This window comes from Cynoglossus semilaevis, chromosome 19, assembly GCF_000523025.1.
Source record: "Cynoglossus semilaevis isolate Cse_v1.0 chromosome 19, Cse_v1.0, whole genome shotgun sequence".
Lineage (NCBI taxonomy): Eukaryota > Metazoa > Chordata > Actinopteri > Pleuronectiformes > Cynoglossidae > Cynoglossus > Cynoglossus semilaevis.
In genome coordinates this window covers 1,659,314-1,683,840 of record NC_024325.1, presented here as the reverse complement: position 1 = coordinate 1,683,840, position 24,527 = coordinate 1,659,314, and the positions used below count along the sequence as shown (strand labels likewise).

Below are 24,527 nucleotides of genomic sequence, written 5' to 3'. Positions count from 1 at the left end.
TTTTCTGCTCTCTTTTGCTCTTCTGTGCCGAGACGTATGTGCCTGCGTGTGTGTTTGTGTGTGTGTGTGTGTGTGACAGCTGCCTAATTGGGCATTCTCCCCTCGTCGGTGTGCCTGCCTCCCCTCCCCTCTCCTCTCCTTTTCTCTCCTCCAGCCTGGGCCAGGGCTGCTGACGAATGGCAGCGGATTACAGATGAGGACACAGTGACCCGCCTGACCTTGCTGCACAGCCGTGGGGAAGGAAAGGGGAGGGAGGGACAGAGACAGTGTGGGCGGGGTGGGGCAAATAGGGTGCTAGGACTGCAGATGGGTGGAGTAGTGGTGGGGGGGGGGCAGGAGTAAGCATAGGTGATTTTTGGGCAGGGGTTGCTCAGGTCGTTGGAGGATGAGGTCGTGTGAAGGTGATGAAGAATTACGCTGGGGGTGTAGGGTGCCAGGTGGTCGGGCAGTCAGGCGGGTGGACAGACTAGTGATCAGGCAAACTACAGTGAGTGTCACATGACCTATCTCCCCTCCCAACTTTGCCCGTGTCAGTATGTTAAGGACATGAGCCCCCGCTGGCAGCAGCCACTGCGGCATTTTCCCTTACCCTTATTTATATATTTCCCTCCTCACTTCCTCCTCCTGCTTTTCTTCTTCTCTTGTCTTTTTCACCTTTTCAGGTGTTTTTATGTGTCTGCCAGATGAGTGGCTTCTATAATGACTGCTGGCTCCCCTTCACACACCCCCAGGCCATGACGTGGTCGGTCAAACGGAGACAGCAGATTACTTGACTGTGGTGAATTCTAATTTTTGCACGTGCTACAGATATTTCCATGGCCCACTCCTGGCCAAGCCCCCGCCCCACATTCCCGCGGTGTGTGTGAGACTGCCAAGGTGAGGTTGTGTCCTCTTGTTAAGAGCGATTAATGGCACTCGTTATGTACATAATGAAATATCCCTGCTGATGCATAGGACGGCGTTGTCTCTCCTCTTCATATGGGCACATGCAAACACACCAGACCGTATGCATGGTCGTGTTCGTGCGTGCGTGCGTGTGTGTGAGCGAGCGTGTGCGGCACAACATTGAGGACACTTTGTAACAGCCTCCAGGCAACTCTAGAATGTGTTTAATATGTTGTGGAAGGACAGACCCCCCCGCTCCCCTCCGCTCCCCTCCCTTCTACGCCATCTCGCCAAATCAAAAACGAATGGGAATTAAGGTCCTGTCAATTCACAGTCGGGTTTGTTCCTCCTTTTTTGCTTTAGATGCACACAACAGCGTAGATCCCCTGCGTGACATGTGTTCTGAGAGATAGCGATGGGTGGCTCACCACCGAGTCCCGTTTTGACTGGCAGAGTAAATTTAGATCTAATCTTCTTGTGTGTGTGTTCTTTTATAGCTCCAGAATGTTCACCCAACATTTCAGCTTTTAAGTTGACCTTGTTGTGTTGTGTGAGTTTCTAGGACAAGACTTTTTTTTTTCATGTGTGCTGCTTTTCCTTTACGTGCGTGTGTGTGTGTGTGTGTGTGTGTATATGTGCACTAACACCATTCAGTGCCTTAGTCAAGCTGTGCAAGCTCTTTTAATCCCACGCCCCGGTGCACGTAGGCTTGATTAGTAGCAGCAGTTATCTGTGCAGAAGACAGGCCGCCCTCCTTTAGCATTTAGTCAGGTCTGGGGCACTGGGAGGGGGGTGTCAAGTCATGAGAAAGGTGAACGAGGAAGGAGAAAAGCAGAAGGGACGGCAAAAGAGGAGGGATGGCGAGGACAAGGGGGTGTGGGGGCGGTCGGAAGCCTGATTAGTATTCTAAAGGAGCACTCCTGTCAGTAGAGCAAATTGATTACTGCACTTTACCTGTATCAGCCTCCGTGGCTAAGGATGACAAGGTACGGAGGCATGATGTGTGTCTGCGCTTCCCTCCAAACTACAGCAGAAATGGCGTGTTAGCATTTGGCTTAGTCTGGGTTTTTCTTTTAGTTATATATATATACAGTATATATATATATATATATATTTTTGTGCAAATTCTTCCATTGGGATTCTTTTGTCTATCCTCTCAATCCCCTTCATGACAGTGAAGTAGTAGGCCAGTTGCTCCTGGGTGCTGGTCTTGTCCATCTCTCTCGCCGCCTGATTTAATAGTCAATGGAGGCAGGACGAACTTATTTCCTGAGAGCCTTGGCCTTGTACTTGTCTGTGTTTAGGTTGACAATTAACGTTTCTCTTACAATCAAGGTGATTGTCTCAATTATAGCAGAAGAAAATAAATCCCCTTAAATAATTGTTGTTAAATACAAAATGTTTTTCTTTGTTAACACGTAAACTATTAATTGTAATGATTTTATAAACAGAACCCATCTGTTTTTAGATGTGTACAACTCGTCTTGAACTGCTTGGATTAATTGGATTAATTATATTACCGGAATTGTTTTTTCTAACATGGGGTATGCAGTATACAGGTCCAAAAACAAGTAACTAGTTTCATAAATACTCTTACCTAAAAATTGACTCAAAGTTCAAGAAAAAATATCTTTAATGAGACGGAGTGAATGTAATAAAAGTGTTAATGGCCGATCATGTAGCTGTGACTGAAGAGAGCTACACTTAGAGTAAACTCTGCGTCCTTACCTCCACACATCTGTCTCTTAGACTAACACTGATATAACCAGCAGAATTGCCACAGAAATTCTTAAATGTAATGGTAGTGTCAGATTTCGTGTGCTTTAATGTAAGTGGTGTCAATTCACTATCGTTTGTAGAGCTGATTTTTTTTCCCATGCTGCCAGGTCAAGGCAACTATTTGACGTCAACATTTGCTTAGATAAAGCCCAGCAGTCGTCTGAGAAATGAAAAGCCACTGACTTGAATAAATCCTGCCCTCATCAACCCTCCTGTCATACATATCTAAAACGAATATGTGGGAAAACCTGTTTCACGCTCCCATGATGTATTTTCCAGTTCTTCTCTTTGAAATATAAATTCAGAGCCATTTCCAACCAATCATTTGAGCCCGCCAGATGCGTGCGCTGTGTTGTCAATAGTCAGTGGCCACTGAAAGCATTTTTATATTCACCGCTTGTCACTGACTTGGCCAAATCATGAACTCTTCCTTCACTAAATGAATGCGACCACAGAAAGTTAATTAAGCACCGTGTTGTCTAATCCACCTGTTTTAAAGGATGGTGCTGGGAATTCCTATAATTATTACAAACAAGTTGGTGTGATCGTAAGCCTGTGGGGGCTGTAGTGCCAAGCACAACACTGCAATATATGTGAGATGACAGTGACAGTTAGGTGTTTCACTTCTTACTCTTCAATGGCCCAAAGTGACAGGAAAATAAAGGCCAACAGAGGTAAACAGAATAAATCTTCTCTTCAGAGTCTGTTCTTTTACCACTTGCAGAGCATATTCAAAATTCTTAAGTTGAGCAGACAGTGCCGTTTATCGCTTTATAGTTGTCTCGCAAATATCACTGAATAGCTGTACTGTCAGTGATATTATCTTTATTGTTGGGCAAGTATCACATGGGGGTTATCAAATGTGGAAGATAGTACTACGGCTTTTCCTGTTTTCCTTTTCATCTTCTGACTTCAACATCTGACTTCTGTTGTTTAGGTGTTCACCAAAAACCTTTATTTAAAAGACTATAAGACAAATACAAAAGTTTAGACTGGAAGCAATGCTTTTAATTGTAAAAGTATATTTGACTTAATTTGAATTAATAAGATCATTTCACAGTCACATCTCAGGAACATCGCAGGAAAACCTTATGGATTATTAACCAGTTAGTATTGTAGTATGTCAGTGAGTTAATGGTCTTCAGCATCAGCTGTCTCCAGTTTTCATATAAACAGAAAGTGTCAATCTAGGGAGAGAGGTCACAGTTTGTTAGAGGTTGAGGGTTATGTTGTTTTGCTGTGGTTCTCTTCACTGGGCTGTTTCTCAGATCCTCCCTACAGTGTGAGTTTACACAGATTAATTGTCAGTCTCCGTGCCTCTGTCCTCGTGTGTGCCACCTGCAGACGGTTGTAGCAGAACATTCCTTCTTGTATTTAAGTAAAGCTGAATAACAGTTAAGATTCTCACAGCCTCTGACGACTGCCTGATGGGTCACAAACCTACCCCCTAAGGCAGTTGTGATAATTAACCCGGATGCTAATTCTGACTCATGAACCGTTGGGATTATTTACTGTGACTTGTTGTTATTTCAGGCTTTGGTGTTGACCGCCTTTTGATTGGTGAACACTGGACAATGCAAAATTTAAAAAAACTTTTGATTTCAATTAACTTGAAATTTCCTCAGCAAACAAAGCTTTTGCCAGATAGTGGTCCATGAGATAGTTTTGTGCGGATGGGTAGTTTCAGGAGAATGCAGTATTTGTGTAACCAAATAAGTTCATGATGTTACTTGAGGGAAAGGAAAAAAATAATGTCCAAATTTGAATTCTATCTAAAACCTATTGTACCCTCCACCCTAGAAGATAGAAGATAGAGAAGAGAAAGTATTTAAAACCCAAAATGTAGGTCATAGGGAGCGTGGTGGAGGCACAATGACAACGAAGTCTGACTTCTTAGTGTTTTCACTTCGATCTGTTGCATTCATTGTTACTGCAACCCCTTTTAAATTACTGACTGTAAAAAGGAAAAAAAGACAAGGTACTCTTTTAACCCAATAAAGGCAGACAGTCTTGCTGACTCACAGCAATAACCTTCTTAAGGTGGATGCCAAGGATATTATGGGAATGATTCATTAAAGGCCAAGGTTTTTTTAGCCGGTTTTTATGCGGCTTTCAGGGCAACTTGACAGTGGGACGTTTTATCTCAATTTCAAAGTGGTCCATTTCCCTCAGACATCACCACCGCAGTCTGTTTCGAGAGCCCAGATCTGCCTTTTGGCATGCTATCCATGGGGCAATCAGCTGTTCCTATTTCCAGCACCAGTGTTTACTTTTAAATGGAAAATGTGTGTTGTTTCGTGAGGGAAATGAGCACTATTTTGGACAGACGATGTAAGCAGATTACCTCGGAGCCCAATAGAAATGAATTAGGTATAGATTGATGGCAGCCACGGCTCATTAAGAAAGTGCGTGTACATGTGTGCGCGCGCGCCTGTGTTAATGCCTGTGTGTATATGTGTGTGTTTGTAATTGATGCTCTAATTCTCAGCCACTCAGGAAATGGCCCTTGGGTGGGTCTTCCAAATGGCACACAAATATTTACTATGGACACAAACACTTTAGTAAGCACATCTAGCCAAGCTTGTGCATGAAGCGTAAGGGCAAAGAGTGATTAGGTCTCTACTGTACAGTGATATCATCCACCAACAGTCCAGTTTGTACGGGTCCTGTGGCAGTCAGCTGGAGCTGGGCTCTGGACTGCTTCGATGACTCATCAGTGCACACGTACCTTTCTGTACTTCTTCAACCTTGAGAACTCTTTGTGCTAATGGGTAGAGATGAAGTTAAAACCTGCTTCTGTGCTCTTTAGCCACCCTAGATGCTGGCCAGGAACTTGAGATTTTGGGTCCTATTTTGTGCCATTATGAAACCTTAGCATTCAGACATCACAGTCTGTGCCTCAGATTCAAATGCTTCGCGTAAGGCGGTTGTTTTCCCCAAAGGATGACCTGTGCTACTTACCACCAGAGGCCTGACTTTTCAGCATTCATGTATCACATTTCCTTTATGTGGGGTACATCTACGGGAGCTCGCACGCACACATGGGGGTGTGTACGCTTTGTATGACTTGTTTGGTCAGTGCATCCTAAGAAGTGGGTCAGAGTGCCCTAGTTCTCATTGTTTGGGCATGCGCATGTCTGTGTATTGCCTTTCAGTGTTTTTTTGTCCTGATTGACTTATCTGCAAAAAAGGGGGGGAAAAGATTGACTTATCTGCAAAAAAGGGGGGGGGGGAATTTCTTTCTGCTGCTCTCCTGCTGTTCAGAGACACGTTATTTTCTTGTTTACCTCTCTCAAGGTGAACAGGATCTTTTAATTCAAGTTTCCCTTGGTGTACTTGAATACTTATGGAGGGCCTGGAACGACTGCATTTGGTCAGATAGCTTATGTTTTGTCTTATTTAATCATGTCAGAGCATATTGAATTTACAAATAGCGGTCACACCGCATGTGTAAGTGAGCCACCCTGTTGAGTATGTGCAGCAGGGCTGGGCTACAGATTACATGATATAATAGTGTTTAGGCATCGCCTCTCCCTTTTAAATTCCTTTAACCTTGACTCCCCTTAAATGCAGGGAGAACACATCTGCCAGGCTGGTGTCAGACATTAGAAATACACACGGCTCAGGCAGCATTGTCACTTTTTATTAACGCCCAGAGCTTTGCATGGACACCAGCTGTTGCATCAAGTGGAAAAGCCTAGCGGTATGAATGACCTTGACTTTAAGTGCCACTCCGTTGGCTGTACCCCTTTTTAATTCTTTTCTTTGGTCTCATACATTTTAAATGGATTGCCATTACTGACAATGAAGGTCATTTTCAAACTCACTACTTTTTTAGTATTGAAAAAAGAAGTTTGTTGGTGATGATAGAGAGTTGATGATAGAGAGTGCTGAAACTGGAGGTCACACAGGAAAACAGGCTGAATTTTAGAATCTAATTAAAACACATTTTTATGGTCAGGATAATGATCGTGTATCTTAGGAACAGTGAACTGTGGGGACCTTCCCTGTTTATGTTGTCTCACCAGTCCAAAAAAGAAAGACATAAACGAGTTGACCAGGCAAAGCAGAGATGAGGCTTTCACCCTCCCCTTCGACTGGCCTCTTCTCTACCATGTACACAGTCAACTGCAGGGGTAAAAATCACTTTAGAATGGTGCCTGTTCTGTCATTGGCTGACATTGTCAAGGATAATGGATAATCACCACAGAAACTGTAGAGCAGCTCATTGGTGCCGTGTGTGTCCCACTGTGGGGGAGGGGGTTGAAGGTCACGCTTTTTGGGTGCCACCACCAATGAGATGACATGTTAACAGATGTGTAAGGTCGTTTTCCATGTATACTCCAGGGGAGATAATGTAATAGTAATGCACACATCAAACACTCTGGGAGGAGAAAGGAAGAGAGCCGTGTGCTCTGGGTGCTCTGTATAGAGGACAGCTTTCCCTAAAATAGGGTCACATATTTGTTAGCATAGCTCTGTCATGAAGAAGAGCAATTGTTTTTTTTTTCCCCATGGCCTTGCTTTAGTCTGAGATTTTGATGCCAGTTTTGTCATTACATATCTTTTTAGAGCCTGAAGGCGTCTTCTCTGTTAAAGAGTAATTCACACTTTGTGTAAGATGGTTCCAGGTGCTGTCATTTTGTTGTAAACTAATCTAATGTGTTGTCCCTGTGCATCCTTGTCTGCTCTCTGTTGAAGTTTCTTTAGGCAAAAACACAGACAAGGTCAACTTTAATTCCAAGGGTTTACTGCCAGCAGCAGAGAGATTAACAGAAATTCCCATGTTGAAATCGTGTCAGAGTTAGTATTTCATTTGCATTTTTACCCTCTCATCACACTTATGGGCTGTGTCACTGTTTCTAACTTACTCTGCTGCGTTACGGTAAAAGGTAAACATGTTTACCGAGCTTATTGAACCTGGTGTTACAGGGCATTCTAATATAATTGCATTAAGCTTACTGGTGGGAAAATAGTCCTAATCCTGAGTATCTAAGATTAGCATGACAGCAGACGTCAGATGGCCCAGTGTGACCAGGTTGGCTTTTGTTGCTGTCAGATTTAGGTCAAGAGCTTAAATATGGCCTTGAACTGTAATTGATGCTGATGTGCCTGTCTCAGTCAAGTTATTTTAACCTTGTCAACGCTACATAGTCTAAAAAAATCTCATCAAATAAAGAAAATTCAGTTTCAACATTTAAAGCAATGTTTGCTTTAATAAGTCTGCTGCTTATTTAGTTTTGGCCTCTGCTTCTGTTCTTTGGTGAGGTATTTAGTCTGGCAGCTGCAAAGGTCGTCATGGCCTTTGTCACAGTCAAGGGCTGCTGTCCTGTTGTGTGACCTGCTATGTTGGTCCACTCAGCGGACACTAAAGGTGAGGACAGCATTGGAAAGGACACGGACAGCAGCAGAGATGAGGTGCAAACCTTGTATTAATTAACCTTCATGGGATGCAGGCATGGCTCTTGGAGGTGTCCTGTATCCATGGAAACCACACTGACAAGGTTCAGAGCAAAGGTCTCTGAGGGCACCAGTGCTGACACTGTCATGGCAACTGGCACAGTGCTCACCCCCAGTGTCACCGGCTTTGCCCAGCTGACAGTGTTGTGGTTTGACAGGTGCACCTGATCCTAGCGTTTCTCCTCAACACACACACACACACAGTGCTTTTGTTTTTCACACTGAAACAAAGCCTACAATTTGCTTTAAGTGCAATTTAGAAACAATCATAGTAAAGAAATTACAGCTGGCCGGGTGTAAATAGGGAAATGCACTCACTAGAAAAATTTCACTGCAAGACTTAGTTCAGTTGTTTAAGAGAGACCAGAACAAGCTTGAATTCTTTTAAATGCACATGGGTAGATTTTAATTTGTGTACACAGAGCAGATATTGGAGCTAGCGGTGGGGGCTGATACTCTGATAAAATGACGAGCTGCATGGGAAATTATTTATCAATCTCATAAGGTCCTTCACTTTTGAAAGATGTCGCAAGGGGTTTACAGCTTCAGACCAGAATGTTTGCAAGGTGGTGGTCTTGAATTTTCAATTTGGTTCTAATCAAGCCTAATCTACATTTATCGTCTGTTCAACGGCTATGAAGGGAGAGTGCAGAGAGGAGAAGGAGCCGTGTGCAGTCAATTCGAAATGTTGCTAAGTAACAGAGATGGCAGACAAGGTGGTGAAATGAATGTGATATAGTGCTTTGCAGGTCCCTGCTTCTCACACCGTTTGTCTTTTTCTCTCCCTTTGCTTTCTCTTTTGTGTTGTTTCTCTGAAACCATCTCTGTGTCTGACCTCTGTCTGTTTTCTCACATATTCCCATAGGTGCCCGATGTAAGATCTGCAAAGCTGAAGGGCGCCAGTGACAGAACCACATCCAGGCCTAAGGACAGACATCCCAAACATCCACAACCACGGAATGTGTCAACATCACTGTGGTGAAATCCGCTGACTTTTCACTTACTACTCACATAAGCCTGTACCTTGGTCTTCTGGGATTCTACATTTAAAGGCATACCGTTATGCCTCCAAAACCCTATTGCCCCAGATTGCAGCCTCCAAATATGGCTGCTGTTTCTGCACGGTGATACCTGTGGCTACTGCAAAGAGGAATCACCGCATGGTCAGTAGATCTTTAGCCCCCTGCACGCGGCACCGTTGCTGGCCCCCCTTTCGTCATTAAGAAAATATATACTGCTGTCTACCAGATGACCTAGTGGACATTTGTTTTCAAGTAGCTGTGCTGAACCATACGAAAGGATCCTAGTATTGAACATGACTCATGGGGAGGAGCCTGGCCCTGAGACACACAAGGATTCAGCTGTTCTAACTTATCTGGAAGGTTTACTGATGCATCCAGTGGTGGCCGGGCCTGGGGCCACGGCAAGTGGGCGATCAGAAGCTGCCCACAGTAATCAGGAGCAGGGTGACAAAGTGGGAAGGCCCTACCAACTGCCTAGCCATGTCCCCACAGCTCCTAAAACTGGAACAAATGGACCCACATTAGGCTCATCACAGCACCTTAAGAAAGCCCGTCTTCTTCGCTCTGGAGCATGGAATGAACCAGGGAAACAAAGAACAACTTCACCACCAGTAGAACTGAACGGCCAAGGGGTAGGACGGCAAAATGGGGCACTCGAGGGGTCTCCTCATGCTGGAGAAAGCACTTTATTGGCTTCGCTGCTTCAGTCATTCAGCTCACGGCTTCAAAGTGTTGCGATGTCTCAGCACAGTAACAAGCCCCCCAGTGAGTGTTCCTCTCCATCCAACGTACCACCTGTAGACAAAAAAACACTTCCTGTGTATGGGACAGCTACAAGCCGCTTGAAAGGTCTGGTCAAAAAGGGCAAAATTCAGAATCACAGTAACACACCATACAGTCGACACAATCAAGACAGACCCCCAGAATCACCACGTTCTATCCACAGCACCACGCCCCCTTCTGCACCTACAACTGCTGAATCAGTGTCCTGTGCAGAGCGTTTGAAAGCAGTTGCAAACATGGTAAAAATAAGATCAAGTCCAGCACCATCACCCAAGCCCAGTGTAGCCTGCAGTCAACTGGCATTGCTGCTTTCTAGTGAAGCCCATCTTCAGCAGTACTCTAGAGAACATGCAATCAAAGCCCAATTATCTGGAAGATCTGCCAGTGAAAGACTAGCTGCCATGGCGAACCAGCAACATGGCAAGGACACAATACCACCGAGTGTCGGGGGGGCTCTGCCGGGAGCTGTAGAAACACTAAGCTCCATAACGACACAAAATGGAATGTCGACAACTAACACAACAGCAACAACACTGTCTCGAACAGCAGTGTCCAGTCCACAGAGCCCTTCTTTGCTAAGTGGTCATAGCCAAAGCTCTGTAGCCACTCCTCCACATGCTACGAGCATCACGCACAGCCAACCACCTAGAGAGAAGCGAGGGTTTGACTCACGTCCAACACGTCCCCCGCAGACATGCAGCAGTTTACTGCTTCTCTTACTCAACAACCATAACAACCAGAAGCAGCTGACTAAGAATGGACACCTCGAGGATAGCTGTGGTCTTCTGCCCCCAAGCAGGTCCTCGTCAGTCACATCAGATAGCGAGTGCTCCACTCAGGAAAGGTTCCTGACCAAGGACAGCAGTGACGCAGAGAGTTCCTACTCTAGTTGCTCTCCAATTGACCTATCCACAAGAAACCGAGCCAACATGCAAGATACCATGCCCAAAATTGCAACCCCCTCTTCCTCCTCCCCTTTCACTTCTACCCTCTCTTCATCAACAGCAGTCTCTACATCAACCCCACTTGCATTCTCTCCTCAGATTTCAGCTCAACTTTCCAACTCAACTTTTTCACCTCCCCCTACCATTGTCTCTTCTGCCTCCAAAGGTGCAACTTCATCTTCCTCTTTCTCTACCTCCTCTTTGGACAAATTAACAGAGTCTCTAATAAATAAATGGAAGCCAGAGGCATCAGGATCAAATTTATCCAAGGAGTCTGAAATGAGCCTTGACCCAAAATCCCATCCTAAGGTCACACTCATGCAGCTTCTACTAGAGCGCAGAAATAATGAGATGGGTAACAAAGGGGCATGTAACCAGGATTCACCTCTTGATATAACTATGGCCACAATGTCTCGAAGCCAACCCAAGGCACTAGTCTCTTGGCAGGAGGCCAGAACAGCAAGTCCCAATGAGAGACCTGTGGCACCAGACAAGTCTCTCTACTCCCTTAATCGAGATGCTGGTGGAACACTTTCTCCATATTCATACCCTTCTCCCAATGTCCAGTCAAGTCCTTTGGACTTGTGTAAATCAAAAACATTTGCTGCTGAGAAAACCACTGAGCCTGCCTTTAGTGCCAGTAAACTTTTGCAGAATTTAGCTCAGTGTGGCCCAGCTTCTTCCTCTCCTCCTGTTCCCTCCAGCCATGGTCCAGATCTTGACACCGGTAGGCCTCTTGCTCTGTTGGAAAGGCTCAATGCGCCAATTAACAGGAACACCACCACGCCACTCTCTGACAAACCCTCAGGCAGCGGTACCCCTTTTATTCAAAAGGAATCTTCTCCTCCTTCACAGATTGAGAACCTTTTAGAGAGACGCACCGTGCTGCAGCTCCTACTCGGAACAGGCCCGGCTAATGCCACAACCAACCGCAAAGATAGGCCCAGTGGAAGGAGAAGTGTGGAGGTGGCTGGCACAGCTTATGTGAAGAGCACTGCCACTTCTGTCATCTGTGACACCTCCAATGGGCCTCCTTCAGATGTAAAGGTCAAAACAGAGATCACAGAGGAAGCTGTCCCATCATCTGCTGTGTATGAGGATCTGTGTAGCAAAAAAAGGCCTATGGGCTATGAAAAGAGTAGCCCTCTCTCTGCAGATTTTCATCCAGACCTAAAAACAGAACCAAGGCCTGCAGAGGTCATTGCAAAATATGGCCTTCTCAGCCAGTTGCTCAAACAAAAGACTGCTACCTATTATACCAATGTTGCTATGGTTAAGGAGGAACAAAAGGAATATCAAAGCCCACGTCATAAGAAGCGCCGTCTATGCTCTGATCGGACTGATAGTCTTAATAGCACTGGCTGTCCGAGAGAAATGGACAGTGCCAGTACAAACATTTTTCCGTCTCCTGCTGTTCAGGACAGGTCGGATCTGCAGAGGAGTTTGAAGGAGGAAGAGGCTCCCGCTAAGAGCCCTCAGAGTGAAACGCTTAACCGGGAGAGTCGGGGCTTTAATGTGCTTAAACAACTGTTGCTGTCTGACAACTGCCTAAAGGAGTTGTCCCAGCAGCCAAGGGGTGCACCCAGTCCTTCCATTCTACAGACCAATGGCAAGGCCAATGGCAGCATTCTCAGTCAGCCTGCTCATAACCACAGCTTTGCCCACCTACCAGGGTGGAACACCCATGGCTCCTTCAACTCAGGGCTTCAGAGTAATCTAAGACCACTGCCCAATGTCCCTGCAAGTGAAAGCCCTATTCCCACCCCATGGAGCCGCAACCCATCTCCATGGCCTGCCACCCACAACAAACGAGAGCCTCCTACTCTAGTCAAACAGGAGCCAGAGAGTCCCGTGCGATGGGGTAGTCAAGGGAATGAGGAAGAAGAGGAGGGGTGTGACTCCAACCTGGACTCTCCCAGGCTGTCACGTTCCAACCCTATCTTGTATTACATGTTGCAGAAAGGCAGTATTCAGCTGAGGAAAGAGATGCGGGATCAGGCTGAGGGCCCACAGTCTGCGGTCATGGTAAAGGAGGAGCCAATCGGTGACATGCATGCCTATGAACACAGTATGAGCTCCACCCCCAAGTCCCCGACCCACAGTGACAAGCACAGCAAGGAGAGCAGGGAGCTGAGCTAATCATTTTGAATAGAAGTTGTATCAACTACAGAAAACAAGTGGAGGAAAATGACTTTTTTTAAAAAATAATTTGCCAAATTGGTTTTAATGAAAAGAATAACATAGAATGCAAAAGTGTAAAAAGCTTTGTTTTAGCAAAAAATGTCTAATTAATACAACCAAAACTACACATTTGTCTGAAGTTTAACCTTTACTGTCGGTGATCATCATGCACTACATGTCATTATGTCAGATACAAAGTCCTCTTTCACAATTTGCCCATATTTCCACAGAATAGACACTAGTACTGATTATGTTTTCTTTGATTCCTGCCCTGAAATATTTTGAGAACATTGCAATTTGTATTGTTAATGACTCCTGAATGTCCTAACTCAGTTTATTGGACAGTTTATAAAGTCTATTCTCTCCGAATTTTCTAAAAGAGTGCCCAATCATTTTTTGACAATTTTCCAAGTCAACTAATCCAGTGTGACATTTTCATTTAGAGGAGGACATTGTAAATATTCACACAACAAAAGCTTGAGTGAATAACCTGCCATGACAGAGAAGAGGGAACGTGCTTGTTATGCTTTTTCAAAATGGCTCATGTTGGTTTTGATCTTATTAATGAAGTGATGTTACATCACTATAGATTTTCAATGGTCACTTCTTATTGTTTTTTTTGTTTTTTTTTTTTTTGTTTGTTTGGATGGTTTTTTATTTTTGCTTTAATGGCATTGAACCTTTCTGGCCAACATTCAGCAGTGCTAATTCATTGCAGTGATGTTTTTTTGCTGTTCCAAACAGATGGGTCAATAGACCATGTGTGGTGCTTTCAGTTGAGCAACTGCGTGTAAACAGGTTTCTAGAACAGCAGTTAAAAGGTTGCAGTGTCTGAGAAACTTATCTCACCATCCTGGGTAAACCCACACCACAGACCTTTTTTTCCATGCACAGAAAAACTTTTGAGTGTGAAGCACATAGCTTTTTACTTTTCATTTAACCCAGAGTTTGCACTATTGGAGCTTAGTTCTGTCCTTTTCAGAGTAACTCAAATGGCATGTTATAACAAATGTCTGTTATCTGTTTAGAATTTTGCCGTTTGTAATTTTTGTTTTGTCATTTCTTAACTGTCGTGGTCGGTGAACATATATATATATTTTTTTTTATTTGGTGGCTCTCTCTATCTCTTTATCATAATGTGTCAAAAGAATTGCATGATAACTAAATAAAGACCACAGGTACCATCTTCATTTTCATTTTTCAAAGCAGCTAGATGTGTGTTCATGCCCCAAACAATCAGCGAGACATGCCCATGTCTTGAGCAACTTCTGGTATTTAGCTCCTTATTTTGATTGTATTGTACTATTTTCGGTCACTTTCACACACACACACACACACACACACACCACTCGACCCATCTATTCCTGTGATCTTTTAATTACATATACATATGACGTATGTCTCTCCACTCTTATTAATACATTTTCACAACGGTTAAACATATTTGTGTAAATAGTACTTTCAGTATGAAAGATGACTATTTTGTAATGTTTAAAAAAAAAGAAGATATTACCCTAGTTTTTAATGCCCTGATGTGTAAATATGAATTATACGCATACAAGTGTACATACAAAGGCAGAGAATGCTATGCCCATCTTTTCGGTTGGTTTGTTCTTTGCATGTGTCTCTATGTGGTAAATGATAATCTATCCCGCGCTGTGTTGTGTAATGTCTGACTCCTCACTGCTGCCTGTTGCATGCAGAAGCATGGGAACTACCTGTGTATCCCTAATGGTGATGGGAGGTAATGTCAAGTCTTAAAATAGGTCTTTTTTATCACAGACAGGTTCAAGAATATGATACGTCCCTAAATAACTACAGACTGTGGAGCAAGTTGATTAAAAAAAAAAGTGAGAAAAAAATAAACGTGCATTTAATATTTTTGTGAATTTTCTTTTCCTTTTTCTGTTACTGGTTTAACACTGCTCTGTGAAAGAGCTTCTGTGAAAGAGCTTGAGTTGGGGGGGGGGGTGGGGGGGGGGGGGGGGGGGGTGGGGGGGGGGGGGGGGGGTGGGGGGGGGGGGGGGTGGGGGGGGGGGGGGGGGGTGGGGGGGGGGGGGGGTGGGGGGGGGGGTGTGTTGACGTACAATCATAGATCTGCATTGTGCATCCAAGAAAGACGTTTGTAGCAGCAAATATAAAGAAAAAAAAAGATTTTTCATTTGTTTTATTTTTCATGTGAAAACCTGAAATTATTTCTTCTTTTTTAAGTTTTCATTTTTGGTGTTTATTTGCACTGATATCTCAAGAATAAAGTACTAAAATGCATGACCTAGTATGAGTGTCTTCCTCCTTTTCTAATACACAATTCATGAGAACTTCTGTGTTGGGTATTTAAATAGAATGTAGAGAACAAGAAGCTCCCTTTTAAAATCATTGAAAAAAAACCTATGGGGCATGGACCATGTATGCCAACAGCTGTGGCTCTCAGCAGGGCAGCTAGACCTGTTAGCCGGGGCAGAGGGCTTGTTTCTCAGACATGAGGAGATAATTCATCTCTTTATAGGGAAAGGCTAAGCCCACATTTAAATTTGTTCTCAAACAAATTAATTTAATGCTCCACCATGTCCTAAGAAAAAAACAAAACATGCATATTTATCTGTATATCATAATCACATGTGTGTTTATATATGTATACATAGTGAATATATACAGTATGTATGTATGTGTATATAAAGCCAGGTATAAATTTGTATATACTCTCTATATATAAAAACGGGTATATTAAGGTAAATAGAAATGAATATTTTAAAGAAAAAAAAGTAGATTTCCCCTGAACTGTTGAAATAAAACTGAGCAGCCGGAGTGACACATGCCGTTGGTCAAAACTGATATTATAGCTGCAATTAACTAAATTTCGTTAGCATTTAGTCCTGCAGAAACGCAGATAAATTGAGTCTGTATGTCTGAATTTTCCTACAAAACTTAATTTCCATTTAAAAATCCATGCACAGTGAGTGACTTTCACCTATATCTATGCATTTCTCGTTTCTTTTTGTCAAATGCACCTTAAATATTAATCCAGTCAACAGACAAACTTGAAAAAAACAAAACTTTCTAGTTGTAAAAGGACATCAAAGACAGTTCCACGTCTGTGGAATCAAAGAGTTTCATTAAAGTGACAGGATGTCCTGTATTTGGCTCCAAACATTGGCTTCTGATCCGACTGCTCTTCACTGCAGTGTTGAGTTGTAACAAAGACAGGAAAGACACAGAAGACGGGAGGACACGGTAAGGTCACCAGCTGTACACGGAATGTCGAAGGATGTGCTTTACAAATGAAACGCATATCTTCTATTTGCAGCCTGCAATAGATCTGATTGTACAGTCAATATAAAACCCATAATCTCGTGTTCAATCCACAAAAGCTGTTTGATACGTGATCGTTTTCCCAAATTCAGTAAGACAGCTCTGCAGCGTAGCATGAGGTTCCCTGAAGGTGAAGAGGAGTTCATGCTAAACTTCCCCGGCACTGTGTTTAAATATGAGGTCCAGTGGGTGAACAGACGACTTTTTGTCTGAACTGCGCTGTGTAGTTTCTCAGCCCTGACTTCCCTTTTTATTTAATCCTCCTCATGACTGACTGCGCTCTCTTTAAACTCCCAGTAACCTTTCCCCTCTGCGAACTTCTCCATTTCCAGATTCTTATCAAGGATGAACCGCCAGTAACCTCTTGATTCCCTCTGATTGCTGAAGCAGCGGCAAACATGAAGGAGGGAGCAGCGAGTTTGAGTCGAGGTCAAGGTGTAAGACTGACAATCGGCCGTTTGTCTGCGACTCCGCTCCTTAATTTCCTGACCTCAGCATGAGACTAAAAGGATGTGAGCGCTGCACACCAGGCCGCCAATGACTCAAGGACCAACAAATCCCACAACAGGCATTTCATAGTTAAGAGGCCTCTAAAAACCATTTCCTGGAGTTACAGGCACTCATTCTCCAAAAAACAGAGTAATGATGGCACTTAACATGCCCACTCACAGGCGCGTCTGCCTGGGAAACTGTTCTGAACAGCCGCTCCTCTTGAGCCCAGGTCCTGGTGTTAATGAGTTACTTTCATGTTTACTCACATGGAGAACATACTGAGCTAACACTTGTCACTTGTTGTGTGTGTGTGTTGTTAAAAATGCACCCATGTGTTTGATTGGCTTTCTCCTCATGCAAGTGTTTACACTTCAGAACATAGGCTGACCTTGTATACAGTAGAGAAGTCTGGTATGGGCCACATGGACGTGTTACAGTGCTGCCGCGTCACTGTCAGTTTTTTTGTCATAAAACTTCAAATTCATATTGATAATTTACTATATATATGAATGTATATATACAGTATATAGTAATAATCATAATTCATTTTATATGTCAATACTATATCTTGGCATATTTGTTATTATGTGATATATAAATGTATTACTTTGTTAAAAAGGACAACACATTGACTTGCGTATATATATAAATATTTGTAGTATTAGTTCTAAAAGCTAGTACAAATTTATTTATATCCTTTATTGTAGTTTGTTCAATTCCTTATAGAAGTCTCCTTTAGTTTTTAATGTATAACTCTGTATAATGTAGTGTTCACAGTGTTTATATTACAATGTTCATTTTTTCTTATTTTTACATTCTTTTTTTTTTTACTTTTTAATGTATTTAATCATAAATATTTCTTTTGTCACTACCATGTTTATTTTTGCGGAGGGTTGTGGGGGGGTACTACTTGGCCCATAGCCGTATTCTCCGTAGGACCGCCACTGCTCATATGAACTGTGAAAGCACACACACACACAATGTAATTATATTTTTATAGGTCACATGAGCCTATTTGGAGTGTGAGATAAAATACATGAATTACACGGCGCAGCATCAGTCTGGTTCTTTCGAAGACACCAGTGGAAACCTGTCTGCACTGTGTCGTAGGTTAATGCTGCAGCCTCCACTCTGCTGAGTGTGAAACAAATGTGAGTAGTGCCTCGATTCAGACAACAGAAAAAGAGGTTAAAGCAAACACCTGGGGGAAACTCCTGCCTCGGAGAAAGGAGGTCAAGCCGGTTTATTTTCTCAACCTTATACCAGTTCCCCAGTGGGTCTCGGCGTTTGAAGATGTACCTCTTTGTGAAGTTTGTTCCTTAACCTCAGGGGTCATGGCCTTTTGCTCCTCCGCCCCCTCCCTCCTCACCCTGACCTGGCTGATCCTGTTTCCCAGGACAGGATCAACTGTTGGCCTGCAGCTGTGTCTCTCCCCCCACAGTCCCCTCACGCTCTCTACATACAAACCACACACAACAACACCGGCACCTTCCTCCACCCTCCCTCCTCCTCCCTCCTTCTCTCCCTCCTTCTCTCCCTCCCTCCCCCTTCACAGCATTACACTCAGGCCATTCTTTTTCTAGGGTTTCATAAATATGACAAGTGGCAGTATGGCTGGAGTCCACTCAGGCCTGACAGCCTCTTAAACCCTAGTGCTGCTTCTTCCTGCTGCCCACACTATGTACATGTGGAGCATTAATTGTCATGAATAAGTAACCTTCCTCCACCCTCCCTCCTCCTCCCTCCTTCTGATACTGTAGATAGACAGATAGATAGATAGAATATCTATCTATCACCAGTATCATCATATGTTAGCTCTTATAGAGATTAATTATATAGATTGAGTGGCTAAGAACATGGCTGACAGGTGGAATAATTGGCTGCATACAGTGTTTTCACATTTTTTCTACATTAAAAATGGATTATGTGAACACATACACTTGTAAACATAATCAATATATATCTACACGTACCAGTAAATATTTTCTCAGTTTTGTCTCCTGGGCCACTTACAGTGACCTACTGACCCTGAGCCTAGGGTTTGACAAATGTTCCCAACACTCCCCCATCAACCAGTGCAAGTACCAGTGGTATTAGAACATGTAGTTCTGGAGATCATGCACATTTTGCAGCTTTTTCTGCTGTCTTTCTAAATACTTTTGAATATACTGTTAATAACTCAATGTGACAGGGCTAAATGTGTGCTATTTTGCATGGAAAACTCTTGTTTTTCAAATTAAAATTATTTAAATAGTAGATAGTATAATCCGTTTGTAAAAAATGGTATCAAGACAACACTTCTTTTTTTCAGATAGACAGATTATTTTAGAGAGAGAAAGAGAGCCAGAGAGAGAGAGAAAGCAAACGACACTGTGAGTCATGCGTTACTTTTATCTGAGATGTCTCATCCTGAGGTGATTCAAAGACCGCTCATTTCCTGTACGTTTCAGAAGCGTCAACGTCGCGGTTAATCTACAGGGTTGTGAACTTTCCCAGTAAATATTTGTCAAAATCCCCAGTTGAATGAAAAAGGGCAATTCGGTGTCAGGCGGTCTAGCTGAGAGGAGCATGGGATGTGAACTTTGTGCAGCGGGGGTTAAGGGCCATTTAAGACGAAGCATGCCAAATTTAACTCAGTTTGTGTTCTGATGATCTGCTCAGTGTGAAGTCATACAGGACAGGGGGAAAAAAACACTGACGCTGCAGCTGGCATTTCAAAGTATACAGTTACATTTCAAACAGTGTAAAAAGCACTTGAGGTTTTTTTTGTGTGTTGCACTTATCCATTTTTAAATTTGTTTTATTTTTAATCATAAAGATCTAAGTTTGAGTGAGAAAAAAACACTTCAAGTCTTGTTATGTCCTTTCCCAGTTACATTAATAACTGACATCTGGAGTTAGTGCCAAATACATATCGGATGATGTTATGGTGACCCTGACCCTTGACTTCTGAAATCCCATAAATCTAACTTGGAGACAGTTTTGAGATTTGTATCACTTATTTTTAGAAACTCCTGCAGTGGTCCTGCAAATGTCACCATTTTGAGAAATGGATAGAAGAAAATACAACTTTACAAGCATGCCATGCCGTTGGAAATGGCCGTCACAAATAAACAAACAAAAAGACACCAAACATCAGTTAAACAGGATTTGCAGTTTTGTCTGATTATAAAAGTATTTTGTGTTTGTCAAGATTAAAACTACAGGCCCAACCCAGCCTCTAGATGGTGCTAAGTACACACTAAGAACCTGCTAGAAAAAACCCCACAAGTGTTCTCGTGTGGACGTCACCTGAGTGAGTGAGTGTGTCTGTGGGTGTGGGTTGGTGTGAGTGGGGTGGGGTTGAAAGGTGCTATATAAATAAATAAAGTTTAAACTTTAGAGAAATGCTAGCACATAGTGTGTCAGTGTTATGCTAATTGGACACCGTGCATGTACAGAGTTATGTTTTAAATGTGATACATTACCAGGGCGAGGCCAAGCTAACGGTACAGAGTTATGTTTTAAATGTGATACGTTAACAAGCTAACACTGCTAACACTCTCGGACTTGCTTCTTCTTTGGGCTTTACTGGCAGATATAAATCTTCTAAACTGCATTATCACCACCCAGTGGCTCTATCTCACACAGGCAAATGCCAAATAAAGGTAGAAAATATACCGAGAGGCGGGAGACACGGAGGATAGAATCCTTACCGATGTTCACAGGATCAAATATTTCTGGTGACATTTTATAAAAGATTTCAGGTGATTACATCCACAATTATTCTCAGGGTTATTTTATAAGGGTATCATCTTGGTACCATAGCTTTAAAAAAAATAAGGCCTCGCTACTTGATGTGTGAATGTCAGCCATTGAATTTATAGAAAGGAAAGCCCTGAAAATAGCTGGAATTCTCAGAAAGAAGGATGGTGTCAGGATGCTCTTTATCCAGTCATGACAGGGTTTAACTACTCTATTCTTTACTCTGTCATATAATCAATGCTCATATTGCGCTCTAACAAAAGAAAACAGTAAAGGGAAAGAAAACAGTCGCCGATGCTTATAATTAAGTGTACCGTGTGCTGTTGCTGCAAATTTAATATTAGATTCTTTACCTGCTGGGATGCTGTTCAGTTACTTTGGTTTATGACATTAAATCTCAGATTCTGCTCATAACAATTCTGTGTGTGTGTAATAGGAAGATTTTTAGTCATATTTAGTCATATTTAGTCATATAATCCTGTGCATTATTCATTCATTCTTTCTACGCCTTAATCCTTCTCAGGGCTGTGAGGGGAGCTGGAGTGAATCTCAGTAGTCGGAGGGAGGGTACACCCTGGACACCAGTCTTCCAGTTCATCACAAGGCCACATACAGAGACCAAACAATTCTTCACGAACTTTGGTTCATTTAGAGCGTCCAATCAGAGCAGACACTGTTTGGCCCTCATGTCCATCAGTGTGGCTTTTTCCCCCACTATCTCCATACAGTAATGACTATTCCTTCATTTATTTAATAAACTTGGCCAGATTCTGCCCTTCATTTATTTAATAAACTTGGCCAGAAATGTTCTTATAAGAACCAGTGAATCATTAACCCTTGAAAGAAACAGCAATTGTAATCTAGATTTAGGAACTTCACCTTAGGAAACCCATCTGTACTAGCGGTTTTATCACGTTGGCGCTGCTGATGTGTGGTGCTGTACACCAGTGTTTCCCAAACCTTTTTTTGGGGACCCATATTTTAAAAGTCACAAACTTTTGTGACCCAAGTCAATAGACATTCTCATAAACTCCTAGGTAACATGATACGAGGCGACCCACCTGAAGGTCGCGACCCAGTCTTTGGGAAACAATGCTGTACACCTCTTAGTAATGTCCTTTTTAAAATACTAATTTTACCTATATTTTGCTTCAAATAACATTAAAAATGTGCTGCAAGACAAAAGATAAAATAGTAAACATATCCAACATGGACTGTCCAGAGTCACATTTTGTTTTAGCATATTTTTAGCAGAGCTTCCAACTTTTGAAAATAAATTAAAAGGCTCCAGTGTCTGGCATTCTGCCCTTTGTTGCTTATATTCCTCCATCAGTCTAATGCAGGTATACGGTCTACATGTAAGCCTCACTCCGAAAAAAACCAACATATATAACTCCGTGTCACCTGGTCTATAATCCCTCATTATTTCACCACTTGTGTAACCTGTGACATGATGACACCAATACTGACCTTGGAGCACAACTGTCTGATGAAAATTGAACTGCAGTGCGTGGACTGTCTCTGTCTTCTTCTTTTTTCAGTGGACAACTGAGACGGTGTGTCATCTTGTGTATAGTACCAGAAGACACACCCACGAAGACGTCGTACACGGTGTACCTTTGAAAAGGATGTGAGGGTCTACGTGTGAGGAAACTGTTTCCAGCAGAGATCGTCACACTCACATCGTGACTGTGCCAACTCATTTAGACTTAGAGCCATTACGTGATAGAGTACGCTCATAAAAAATGATCACAGCTCACTCTCATTCAGTACAGTTAGCAGCACAGTGAACTGATGCAGAGTACCACTGGAGGATGCCTCGTCAGCCAGAAACACAGTCGCGCTACTGAATGGCATGTTATTTCCATAAACCCCCTGCCTCCATTTTCAATTCAGTGGGACGTTACACTTCCCCAACGTTGTTGCAAGTACGGACTGTATTCAAAGATGTTGACACAAAAATCAGTTTACAAAACAAACCATTGAGATATACAGCCCCCGCACCCCCACCCCCCAGTCCCCCACTACCATTTTGGAGAGATGACACCAAATGTTAACAGCTGTCCCCTGTCATTAAGGTAGGTACTGGGTGGTCCTCATTGTCAATGTCCCACCATGGTTTATTTATTTATTTTATTTTTACCATTTATTTTACATTTAATTATTGTCCAATAGACTTTCATTCAAAACCAGTTGTTTTATCACTAACTAACGGAGTTATTGAAAATGGCTTCATACATGTTTGAGCTGTCGTTGCGTTCTCACCACATTGGAAACCTTAAATCTAGATAGTGGTAAAAAAAAAATCAATAAAAAAATACATTTTATATATATAAAATATATACAATGTTTTTAAGAAAACGCCTAAAGCTATATCTTTAAGCAGACAAGATGACAAGACACATAAGATACTAAAGGTACATGATGAAAAAAAATTAAATAAAACCAGACCTAAAAGAAAAATCACTAATGGACCCCCCCCCCCCCCCCCCACTCCCCTCTTTTTGTGCTGAGTAAGTAACAGAGATACATTAAGAAACAATGTGACAGTTTCATTCAGTTTGCAATCTCTGGGCGCAGCTAAACAAGACAAGACAGTTATCCTGGAACACATCATATTTCCCAGAAGCCTCCACATTCAGCCAAAATATGATGTAAGAATTGGGGTGTTCAGAACATTCCCTTTACATCGGACGTTATTTCCATTTGAATATATTTAGCATATAAATCCATAGCACTGCCATGACAAATCTCCCTAATGTTTGGATTAACTGTCATTAGTAGATATCAGTGGTGGGTGACTGAACGAGACACGGAGAAGGTAGTTTCCATTCTCCTGGTGTGAGTAAAGCTATTATCATACAGCCCTCAGGCCTACTTTAGGGATATGTTTTGATCCGACAAAAAAAGGTCTGAGCTCTTTCTATTAGCTCTCAGCTTGTCAGCCAAGGATCTGTTAGACTGCTGTGTCTACTCTTTGACTTTGCCAGTTGATTCATCAACTTATTTTCTGATTAGTCTCCTGGCAGCTTCCAAGATTCTCTGACTGACAACTCTGCCTCCCACCGTGAGGTCAACGCCTGTGATGAGGCCTGTTTTTACTGTAAGTCCCTCAGCTCTAATAATATTACAACACCTCGGCAGTACAATGGGAAATTAAAAGAGGGAAATGATGTGATGTAGAGCAATAAAAGCTTACGAATTCACTTCATAAGTGAAATCAGTTCACGATTTGGGTTCTTTTGTCACAGTGGAGCCATGAGGCTCTGTCATTGGGCCAGGTGGAGCTTTGAAGGAGGAGGATGCTCTCTGCTGGGCTAAAGTGGTGCAGCAGAACTGTAATCATTTACTGGTGCTGAATCAGGCAACTCAAAACTTAAAGCAAATAAATAAATAAAAAATACATGTGCACGTGATCGATTTAAGTGGCAGCAGTATTGGCACATTATACCAGAGCCAAATGCAAAGCACAAAAAGGTTTGAACTCTTCCTATTTTTGTTCATATGTCCTCCTTAGATGACACAGTTCATGTGAACAAAGCATGCTGACTCTCGGAGTCGGAGCTGTTGCAACAATGCTATTCCTGAACATCTAAAGGGATGACCTACTTCTGTGTGAGGAGGCTGTTTCCCGCATCTACTGTCAAGTTAATACCAGCTGACATGCAGTATTTAAAACACTCCTTTTTAGACGTTTGTATTGTGGGAACTATATTTAAAATTAGGACAGGAAATTGGACGCCCAAATATGACTGCCTTAAAAAAAATAATAATTTAAAAAAACAAAACAAGCAAGAACCATGTTTTAGAATAAGAAATGCGAAGTTCTGTATAGAGAGGGTATGGACGAAGGATGATTAGTGAAAGTGTTAAAAAAAATCATCTTGGCGTTATCACCGACATTACCACCCCCCATCGGCCCCCCTCA

The 24,527-nt window shown here is 42.6% G+C and overlaps 1 protein-coding gene across 5 annotated transcripts in view; it reads left to right on the top strand.

The window, feature by feature from the left end:
- The window catches only part of nrip1b (nuclear receptor interacting protein 1b), a 48,070-nt gene extending 34,962 nt beyond the window's left edge, over window positions 1-13,108 (top strand). For all 5 annotated transcript variants that reach the window (XM_008332230.3, XM_008332234.3, XM_008332231.3 and 2 more), the window contains one exon: window positions 8,990-13,108. In XM_008332230.3, coding sequence (XP_008330452.1) covers window positions 9,440-13,012 — 3,573 coding nt within the window. In that variant the 5' untranslated portion in view covers window positions 8,990-9,439 and the 3' untranslated portion in view covers window positions 13,013-13,108. The remainder of the gene's footprint in view (window positions 1-8,989) is intronic.
- The last annotated feature ends 11,419 nt before the right edge of the window (window positions 13,109-24,527 follow it).